The sequence below is a fragment of the Argiope bruennichi genome, chromosome X2 (genome assembly GCF_947563725.1).
Source record: "Argiope bruennichi chromosome X2, qqArgBrue1.1, whole genome shotgun sequence".
Classification (NCBI taxonomy): domain Eukaryota; kingdom Metazoa; phylum Arthropoda; class Arachnida; order Araneae; family Araneidae; genus Argiope; species Argiope bruennichi.
The window spans coordinates 51,213,100-51,225,037 of NC_079163.1; the positions used below are offsets into that span (position 1 = coordinate 51,213,100).

Sequence of the window (11,938 nt, forward strand, 5' to 3'; positions counted from 1 at the left end):
CTTGTCGTGTAACAGACATACTGACTCCTGACAAACTGAAGGAAGCAGAAACAAAAATCGTGTTGATTGTAAAAAAAACATCATTCGTTTCCGGTAAGAACGAAGGTCTAAAAAATATCCAATATATTGTTGACCAAAATGGATTATTAAGAATGAAAACCAGGTTAACATTTCCAGGATTAAAACTGTCAAGAGACTTGATCTTTGATCTTAATTTAGTTTTGAGTTTTAAAATTTCAGACTCAAAAGGTAGGAGTGTTGCGTACGCGAGCGAAATTGTATACAACTCAACCCGGAGTTTCTTGTCAAAAGAGAACAACTACAACTTCTACTTTCTTCTTGTAAATAATTTGAATAGAGTGTTCGTTATACAAAATGTGAGTTTTTCATTTGAAAGAGTAAAAGTATCTTTGAAGTAATTAAGATATTATTTACCCTTAATTTAAACGTGTCCACTTGTGATAAAAGATCCTAACTTATTTTACGAGTCAAAAGAATCTGATTATCCAGCGTTTTTTAGTAATTTGAAGTTAGTTTTGGTTTGTGTATTATTGAATGCTGGTATTAATGGTGATATTGGCTGTTGCGCCTTACTCATTTTTATTGTCTGAATATTTATCAGCTTTATTTATTTATTTTTTGGTTGATTATTTATCAGCTTGATTTATTTATTGGCTGATTATTTATCAGCTTGATTTATTAATTTTACAGTATTTTTGATTTTGGCAACTTTTTTAGATGGTTTCCTGGTTCTTCGTTTTTTTCTTGGTGGTGTTTTGGATATCTGTTTCTTAGGTGTGGGTGGACGCTTTATACATGTGCGGTTCGCTTAGGACTTAATTTTTTAACCTTGGCGGGCCTTGGAATAGACTGAGATTGGGATTTGTTGTGTAAATATTTAATTTTATCAATTTTTAAAAATAATTATTTATGGTCTAATGTGTTTGTGTTTTACATTTCTTTAACAATACTGCATGTTGAATATAAACATTTTTTGCATTTCCTTTTATAGGTATGAAAAGTTATGAAAGGGGCTTAGTTTATCTTAGGACATAAAGAGGCAAGTGTGTATATTTTTGTTTTTCTGTAATATTTTTAAGTTTTTTTTTTTTTTTTTTTATTTCATTACCACTTTGTGTTCAGAATTCAAGAAATGATACACCAAATCATGATTAATAATAATATATAACTGGTAATAAACAATGCTGATAAATATTCAGACAATAAAAATGGGTAAGACGCAACAGCCAATTACCCCACTAACAAAAGCAAGAAACAGGACAAAATATCGTTCGTCTGACCACTGACTCACTCGAGGGGTGGTGACGTTTTATAAGCCAGTTAACAACTACGAGACATAAGTAATTACTTCTGTCTTGTGGTCATGTTATTCGACTACAAACCCAATCAATGCTTGTTCAGTCCTCGGTATAACCGAATCAATACAGAGCTAAACTAATCTTGGGACATTCAGAGGTAGGTGTGCATATTTTTGTGTTTCTTTCATATTTTCAAGTTTTTTTTATTCAGTCAACACTTTATGTTCATATTAAATGTGTTCAAATGTAAGGAATCCGAAAAAAGTAACATGAATTATAAATTGGACCTTTGTTCATGAATTCAAGAAATGATACAACAAATCATGAACTTATGGTATAAAATCAATGTTTTTTTTCTTGCCACTTTCTATATGTATTTTTCATTTCTCGTGCTTGTTGCTGCTGCTACAGAATGTCCGATCTCATTATTCTCATTTTAATATTTCTTCTAATTGTATTGTTCACTTAAAATGTTTGTATTAAAGAAAATAAATCTAAGACTTTCTTTTCATTAGAAATATTTGAACATTTCTGTATGTTATTAAGACTGATTATGTTTTTCACTCCAGTATATTCTTTTCTCAGCTTTTTTATAAGATTAAAAATTGAAAATAGTGCTTTTTAAGATATAATGTATTTTAAAATGTAGTGATTTTTTTTTTTTTTTTTTTTTTTGGCATGTCGCAAAAAGTATACTCAGTTATTATTAGATTTGAATTTTAATTATATCTAATATCTGTGTTACATACTAATGTCGATGCAGGATGAAATCTGCTTTCCCTCTGATGAACTTAATAATTAATCTATCTTTCGAAAAAACTGAGATTGGGATTTGGTGTGTAAATATTTAATTGTATGAATTTTTAAAAATAATTTTTTATGACCTTATGTGTCTTGCATTTCTTTAGCAATACTGCAAGTTGAATATAAACATTTTTCACATTTCCTTTTATAAGTATGAAAAGTTATGAAAGGGACTTGGTTGAAATGCAAAGAAGGAGCAAAACTAATCTTAAGACATTAAGAAGCAGTTGTGTATATTTTTGTTTTTCTTTCATATTTTGAATGTTTTTTTTAAATTTAATGAACACTTATCTTTAATATTTAAATGTGTTCTAATGAAAGGGATCAGAAAAAAGTAACATGAATTATAATTTGGACCTTTGTACATGAATTCGAGAAATGATACAACAAATCATGAACTTACGGTATAAAATCAATGTTTTTTTTCTTCTTGCCACTTTCTATATGTATTTTTCATTTCTCGTGCTTGTTGCTGTTGCTGCTACAGAATGTCCGATCTCATTTTTCTCATTTTAATATTTCTTCTGATTGTACCTTTCACTTAAAATGTTTGTATTAAAGAAAATACTGTTTACTTGCAGGTTTTTGTCTTTAGTTTCTTGATGAACAGTTGGAAACATAAATATTGACAATGAATTCCTGTTTATTTCTATCTAAGAAACACATTAGGATAGGGAGCAAAATTTTACTGATAGCGTAGTCCAGCCTATGTGGAAAAGGTTCTGGCTCTTCTGAACATTTCAAAAAGGGTTATAGCCATCAAAATACAATGAAACAGTATCAGATTTTAATGCTGATAGTGGGAAAATATTTCTAATATAATAACGGATACATTCTAGGCATTTGAAGAAAATGAGCTGAGTAACTAATTTTATGCTCGCAAAGTAAATGCAGAAATAAAGTGATGTAAATGCAAAATAAGTGAAGACACGAGTCTAGCATTATCATCTCGAAAAACACTCATTAAATCTCTTGAGGGGTAATTAAAGTATAGATGATTTTTCATTCAACATTTAACTCTTGAGTTTAAAAAAAAATGGCCTTTCTTCTTGTTGCTTAATTTAAGGGATACTTCTTAATGATTAAATTTATCATTGCGAGTCACTGTATTATAACTTCTCTTAGCTTTTTTCATCCTTCTGAGTCCCTACGCTTACTTTGAATTACAAATATCATTATTACTTTCTTTTTCCATTTATTTATTGTAATTGGTTTTAAATATATCACAATATAACAGAAAAGTGTTGAAAATTATTTTAGAGTAGTATTGTGTGTCTCTAATTATATTTGGACAAATGGTGTATTAAATAACAAATTTCAGTTTATATTATACGTCAATTTTTATATTAAAATCTAAAAGTATCTTAATTAATGTATTAAAATATTAATAAAGTGATTTATTGTCTACCACAGATGAGCCAGGAGAAAGGAGGTTTCAATATCTGTGTGTCTAATAGCAATATACAGAACAAATTGTTGAGAGTGACCAGATTTGAGAATAGATATATTTGGGAGGTTAGGAATCTGTGCATTAGTGCCTCCACCTGCTTTTTTGGATTAGATTTTCATTTAAAAATTAAGTGAAATTTAAGTAAATTTTCATAAGGTGGAACTACTGAACAAAAAATTTTTATACTATTTTTAAATAGAAACCTTTATCATTCCCATGATATTTATTGGTTTAAATATTGAGATGTTTATTTAATTTTTAAAACAAAATTACCTTGATCAATGACCAAGGTTTTTCAAAGAAAAAGTTTTATATACATCCCATGTGAGACAAATGGGAGAACAATCAATAAAAGCAACAAACAAAACAGACTATAGCAGAAAAGGGAAGATAGAACTAATATTTTGTGATTCACTAACTGCTAAAAAAGAAGAGGTTTTTATGAAAATATAAATTTTTAGGAATCTATCTATTGATATTAAACTTCATAACACAGCTTTATAAAGATTTTCTATTATAATTAATTATAGATCATTCAATTAAAATAACATTTAAATACTTTTTCTTTAGCCCATACAAATGTTTTGTTTTGTAAATGTATAAATATTTACTAATTACATATCACTTTCTATATGTATTGTTATTCCTTATTCTTGTTGCTTCTGCTACAGAATATTAGATCTCATTATTCTCATTTTAATATTTTACTTCTACTTTTACCGTTCACATGAAATGTTTGTATTAAAGAAAATACTTCTAAGTCTCCACTTATTAAAATCACTCATCATGCTAAAATAAAAGGAAATAATAATAATTTCTTAAATATTCATAGAACTTTTAAACAAATGTTGAAATATAAAGGCAGAATGTAATTAACGTCAATTATTAAAAATATGAAATCTGTCTTGAATATGAGTTTTTTATTCCAGCAAGTAAGTGAATTTTGCTGGAACTTGTTTCATGTGACACAATTTCAAATGAATATGTAATCTACATAGAGAGAAAACTTTATTTTGTAATTAAATAAAACTGAATTTTCAAAACATAAATTAAAAATTAATGAAGTTTTGACACCATATGAACAAAAAATGAGGTCATCAAGGATGTTCTATTTTATAATTATGCAAGTTAGTTTTGTTTTGTTGTATTAATCAAAATGTAATAAAGAAACAAGCTTATTGTGCAAAAAAATCAATATTCTAAATACTTAGTAAATCAAAACTAAATATATTTTTAAAATATTAGTTCAATCTATTGACCTAGATGCAAAGTCAATCAAGTTATTTAGATATCAATGATATAAAGTCCAATTTAATATTGGTGTAAATCATTTATGATCCTTGGTATAAAATAAAATATAACAAGTCGTCAAATCCATTAAAAGAGAGAAGAAATTTTTTTCTAAATATTTAACAACATAAAATAAAACACGTGAATAATTTGAAGAGAAATTTTGAGTTGAATTTGAAGAGAAAATTCAAATTAAAAATTGAAAAGTTGACTCGTATGTGCTGTAAATAAGATGAAATGAAAATAATTTGCACATAATTTCTTCAATATTGATACAACTACTAAACTGTTGTTTGAATACAGTGGGAGTATGCTATTTATATCAAGAATTGGAAAACGATAATGTGTGTTGAACATCAGTTTTTATTCCAAGATCAAATGAATATGTAAACTACATGGTGAGAACACTTTATATTGCAATTGAATAAAGCTACATTTTCAAAGCAGAAATTTAAAACTGAATGAAGGTTAGGCACCATATGAACAATAAATGAGGTCATCAAGAATGTGCGAAATAATAACTATGCAAGTTAGTTTTGTTATGTTGTATTATTCAATATGTATATATATATATAAAAAAAAAAAACCCTGGTTGAGCAAAAAAAAAAAAAAAAAATCAAATATTTATTGAATCAAAACTAAATATATTTTTATAATAAGTTCAATTTGTTGGCTTAGGAGCAAAATAAATCAAATTATTAAGCTATTAATGGTATGAATTCCATTTTAATATTCTTGTATCTTATCCTTGGTATCTAATTACAAAAAATAACAGATAATGAAATTTATAAATGGAGAATATTTTTAGTAGAAAAATATACAAACCGTAACTTTTATGGAAAACATTTTCCTCAACTTGAAACTACCCAGAATTTTCGTGCTATAAACAAAAGGAAATGATAATCATTTGCAACTGATTACTTAAATATACAATTATTAATTGCTTTTGTGAATAAAATGGCAGTATGTAATTTAAATCAATAATTGGAAAATGAAAATGTGTGTTCAGCATGAGTTTTTTATTCTAAAATCAAATGATTATGTAATCTGCATAGAGAGAAATTTTATATTGCAATGGAATGAAGTTGAATTTTAGTGAAATTAAAAACAAAATGTGATTTCACACTAAATGAAGAATTAACGAGACATTCACTGAAAATGTGTTGTATAATAATTAAGTAAATTATCTTTGATATGGGGTATCTGTCGAAATGTATCAAAAAAAGAAACTTATTGTGCAAAAAATTAAATATTCCAAATTCTTAGTAAATCAAAATTAAACAGATTTTTATAATATTAGGCCAATATTTTGACCCAGGAGCAAAATCAATCAGATTGTTTAAGTTATCAGTGGCATAAAGTCCAATTTAATATTCATGTAAATCATTTAGGATACTTGGTATCATATAAAATGTGACAATTAATCAAATCCATTAAAAAAAGAGAGCAGTTCATTCTAAGCATTTAACAAAACCAAATAAAAGTAAACACCTATCAATTGAAAAAAAAATGCCTCCAAATAATAAAAATTAGAATTATCATGCTATAAATAAAATGAAATGATAGTAATTTGCAAATAATTTCTTAAATTTTCACATAATTATTAAACATTTTTGTAAATAAAATGCAGGTAGTAATTTTTTTCAATAATTGAAAAATGAAAATGTGTATTGAACATCAGTTTTTATTTCAAGTTCAAATGAATATATAATCTCTGTAAAGAGATATCTTTATGTTGCAGTAAAATAAAGTTGAATTTTAGCGAAATTAAAAACCAAGCACGATTTGACACCAAGTGAACAATAATTGAAAGATTTAGTTATGATGTGTGATATCATAATTTTGTTTTGTGGTATCGACAAAATGTAACAAAGAAACAGGATTATAGTGAAAAAAAATTCCTAAAAATAGAAGTCATGATTATGTGGCCAAAGATGGATAGCACGACATCATTGAGCTGACGGAAGAATATAGAAAGAACTCCCGAAAACTTTATGGAGGTGTGTTCTGTACTGCAGCAAGAAGTTGCAGTATTAGATTTGATCTAGAAAAAAGAAAATCACAACTTCAACAGAGCAGCAGCCTTCCAGTGAAATAAGGGAGATACTGAAAGTTACTGTCTTATCACCCTTATAAGGTAGTAGCTATACACATTCTAATTAATTTACGAATAATGCTATTCTTCATTTTCGCTAAATTTCGAAGCGTATCCAAAGACAAATGTCTTTAGACAGTTTTCTTGTAAAAAAAAGGCATGCATTAAAATGCAGTGTGTGTGTGTAATGGGACAGACTGTCCTGTTTTACATGGTTTTCTCTGGATAGATTTTTTTTTTTTTTTTTTTTTGTGCGTAACAAGGATGTAGCATTTTTTCGAATAAGATTCTAGAACGAATTTCGCTTATTACGTAAGGTACCACTATACATGTTTCTTTAAATATATAAACAATATTACACAAAGTGTTTAATCAAATAAATTATTTGATAATGAATTAAGAAAATGAAGGGGAAAAAAAAAAGAGACAAGTTAATTAACAAATTCGGACTCTGCTTCTTCAAGTGAATGTTAATTCTAACTTAAACAAGCAATGTCTGGAACTTTTAATCGTCTTGATTTTTTGTTTTTCTTTTGCTGTTGTTGTTGTTCTTTGTCTTAAATTATTTATCACCATTTTCCCTTTGTTAAAGTTATTCATCATGATCCATTGCAGAATTAGAGCAAAGAGACATACGTCTGTTAGCAGTAAGAGAGCAGCGTAAAATAGAAGCAAACATTCTGATGAGAAATTAGATCAACATTGACTAATTATAAATTGCTCTTGCAACATTTGAAACGAATTCCCGATGAAGACCGATGTAATGTAAATATTTTATTTTTACCATTAAAATGTCAAATATTAGAATAATATTTGAAAATTCAATCGTAATTTGGAAGATATAAAAAATTAAACCTTAAATTTTGCGCAAAATATAGAACACAATGCTATATGCCTTTAGAAAAATTAGGAGCTTTCAGAGTCCCCCTCAATAAATAAAGGGTTAGTATAAAAATGTCTTATGAGAGTTGCATTCAGCAACATATCCAGACAAAGAATCCGCAAAATATTTAATTTCATTCTTCTAAACAGAGCATTTTAGAATAAATCTTTACTGTTAACTTCAATAATAATTCATGCTAATGTCAAAAGAATCTGATGATCCAGCGTTTTTTAGTAATTTGAAGTTAGTTTCGGTTTGTGTATTGTTGAATGCTGGTACAACGTAACTAATGGCGTCCGCGACAGTACTTGTATAATTTGATGTGGATAATAAGTGAGAAAAGGGCAAGTGAATTTTGAATTTAAGTAATTTATTGTACTTTGAATTTGTTTAAGATAAAAATGGAAAATTTTAAAAAGAAAAGAACTGTTGCACGTTCAGCATTTACACGTTTATATAACTATTAATGATGTGATTTCTAAAGATGGTGCCAATTTAACGGACGATTTTGATTTATTGGCCGAATTTGAGCTACTTGGCGAAAATTATAACGATCTTTGTGTACTGAATGATGAAATTATGAATTTAATGTTGCTTGAAACAGAAACGAAACCAGATGACTTGGATGCTGAAACTTTTGCTGCAGATGAATATAAGCTGCAGATGAATTAAGCGAATCAACATTATTTTTAAAAAGGAAAGTAATAACTATGAAGAAAGTGATGACTCTAGTTCTGTTCAGAGTATTTCTAAAAGAAAATTTAAGTTACCTTTACTGGAATTAAAGTTTGGTGGTGAAATCAAAGACTGGTTGCCAATTTGGGGTCAGTTTAGTAAAATTGATAGTGACCCAAATATTGACGAGGCTGATAAACTTCAATATTTGGTACAAGCTACATTGCTTTCTACTAGAGCTAGAGAGTTAGTTGAAAGTTTTCCACCTTCAAAGGAAAATTATCACAAAGCAATAGACTCGTTAAAATCTCGATTTGGACGAGATGACTTACTTGTCGAATTCTATGTTCGGGAACTTTTGAAGTTAACAATTTCTATGAATTCTAGGGATCAAAGGTTAAAACGTCCTATTTTGTACGATTGGATTGAGACACAGCTTAGAGCTTTAGAAAGTTTTGGAGTAACCACTGAAAAATATGCAGCTATGCACTTTCCTTTAGTTGAATCTTGTTTATCCGAGGAAGTTCTCAGAGCTTAGCAAAGGAATAATAGTTACAGTGATAAAAAAGAAGAATCCCGATTGGAAAAACTAATGCTGTTTTTGAAAAACGGAGAAGAACGAATTAGTCTGGCCATGAAAGGGTTTTCTGTTCCTAAGATTTACTCATTGAAAAAAACCAATGCACACTGCTGCCGGGCTTTTTGCTGGAAGTCAAAGCTCTACTAATTGTGTTTTTTGCAACGAAAAGAATCATGAAAGTGAAAATTGCAAACTTGCTTTGAATTTAGATTTACAGGAAAAAACAACTTTGCTGGCAAAGAAGAAATGCTGTTATCGATGTTTCAGGATTGGACATATGGTAAGGCAGTGTACAAATGAAATTAAATGTTCCCAGTGTCAAAGAAAACATTATAATGTTATGTGTCCTGAAATGAAGCATTTTGAATCCACTGGTTCCGATAAAATAGTCAACAAGGCTGTGGCAAATTCAAAGGAAAAATACAATACCTTGGCGAATCCAACTTGTTCAGCTGATGTTCTTCTGCAAACTTTAGTAGTATATCTTTATGGTAATGACGGCAATTTTCCTGTGAGAGCGTTAATTGACACAGTCAACCAAAAATCTTCCATAACTAAAGCAACCGCTTCTAAATTGAGTTATGAACCAATTAGAGCTGAAGATGATCCACAATCTTTTTGGTGGTATAGAGAGTAAGCAGAAACATCATTTATACAAAGTGTATGCAAACAGTTTTTAAAAGGACTATCAGTGTTCTTTCGAAGCTTATGATCAAGAGACAAAATGTATTGATATACCAACAGCGACTTCTGGACCTTGGACCAAAGAGATTGAAGAAAAAGGAATATTTCTTAGTGACAAAGAAGTCTGTCTCTATGATTCAATGTCTTCAGTGCATTTGTTGATAGGTGCTGATATAGCCGGTCAACTTTTTACTGGAAAAGTTGCGGATTAGTAGCAATGGAAACGCTACTTGGATGGACTCTTATGGGAAAATTAGAAAATGAAGTGAAAAATGACAGCTACATGACAGTACTGTCTTTACACGTGAACAATAAAAGCATTAGTGATCTTTGGAGTTTGGACACTCTTGGAATATTGGATCCTGCAAATAAACAAAGTCAAATGGAAATTGAGAAAGAAACCGAAAACCTGTTCTTGAATTCTGTTAAACAAGATGGAGATGGTAGATATGTTGTTTCACTACCATGGTTAGAAGATCACCCTGTTCTACCTTCGAACAAAACTCTTGCTGAGAAAAGATTGAAAAATACAGTTGATAGAATCAAAAATCTTGGTATTCTACAGGACTATGAAAATGTTTTTGAAGACTGGAAGAAAGAAGGTATTGTTGAAGAGTTAAATAGTGAAGATCTCAAGGACTCTAAGTGTCACTATCTTCCTCATCGACCTGTCATAAAAGATAATTCAACAACAAGGATGAGACCTGTCTTCGATGGTTCTGCAAAATCGAAATTAAGTCCATCCTTAAATGACTGCCTAATAACAGGTTCAAACCTTGTGGAACTTATTCCATCCCTAATAAATAGGTTTCGTATTGGAAAGTATGGTGTGATCGCCGATATACGCAAAGCTTTTCTACAGATTCAGCTGAATGACAGTGACAAGGATTATCTGCGATTTCTTTGGTGGCAAAATAATTCTTGCCACCAATCAAATAATGTCAAAATCTACAGACATTGCCGCGTAGTGTTTGGGATCAAATCAAGTCCATTCCTTTTAGGGGCGACATTGAATCACCTATTAGATGGAGCTTCTGATTGCTACAAGATGACAGCTCAACACCTACAGAAATCTATGTATGTTGACAATTGTGTGGCTAGTGTTAAAAGCGAAGCTGACTTGACAAAGTTTATAAATGAATCCACAAAAGTCATGGCTCTCGGAAAATTTGATTGACGTGGCTGGCAATACAATTCTTTTGAGTCCTTAAAAGACAATTGTAATGAATCTCAAGATGCTTCTCTTACCTTACAAGACGTTCCAGTTCTTGGTTTTCTTTGGAACATTGAAAGGGACACGTTAAAAATTGATGTCAGAAGTGACACGCAGAGTGAATCTGTGAAAGTAACAAAGAGATATATTCTCTCAAAATGTCACAAAATATTTGACCCTATTGGAATTACTGCCCCCATAACTTTAATTCCAAAAATATTGCTCCAAGAAACGTGGAAAATTAAGGCTGATTGGGATTATATTCTTCCAGAAGAAATTGTTCATAAATTTGAAAAATGGGACAGACAATTACATCAGTTAAACAAACTAGAAATACCAAGATGGATTCAGGGGCATAAGAACTCAAAACATAGTTTGCATGTATTTTGTGACGCTAGTCAACAAGCCTATGCTACTTGCATTTTTTTAAGATCTGTGAACCAACAAGGAGTTACTTGTCATTTAGTAGTAGCAAAATCACGAATAGCACCTCTAAAAAGTATTTCCATTTCCAGATTAGAGCTATTGGGTTGTTGCATCGGCTTCAGGCTTGCTAAAAGTATTTGCACCGATTTAGAAGAACTTGGTGACATACCTGCTTATTACTGGTCAGATTCCATGAACTGTTTGTATTGGATTAAAAATGATGAGCAATGGGCACCGTTTGTAATGAACCGATTAAAGGAAATTAAATCGGTCAGTGAATATCATTAATGGAATCACGTACCAGGAAATATAAACCCAGCTGACTTACCTTCGAGAGCCTGTTCAGTTAATACTTTGATAGCTCGAAGATGGTGGGAAGGTCCAGCCTGGTTAACAGAGGAAGAAGAATTGTGGCCCATGTCTAATTTATCCCCTGACAAGAATGTCGTCAATGCAGAAAAGAAAAAAAATCAGTTGTCACTTCTCTGTTTGTGTCAGATTACATTAGAGAATTCTTAA

At 29.8% G+C, this 11,938-nt stretch overlaps 1 protein-coding gene across 1 annotated transcript; it reads left to right on the top strand.

Annotated features, from left to right (window-relative positions):
* The first annotated feature begins 9,997 nt into the window (after window positions 1-9,997).
* LOC129959764 (uncharacterized) lies at window positions 9,998-10,957 on the top strand. Its single transcript, XM_056072657.1, has one exon. The coding sequence runs from the start codon at window positions 9,998-10,000 to the stop codon at window positions 10,955-10,957; it is 960 nt and encodes a 319-aa protein (XP_055928632.1).
* The last annotated feature ends 981 nt before the right edge of the window (window positions 10,958-11,938 follow it).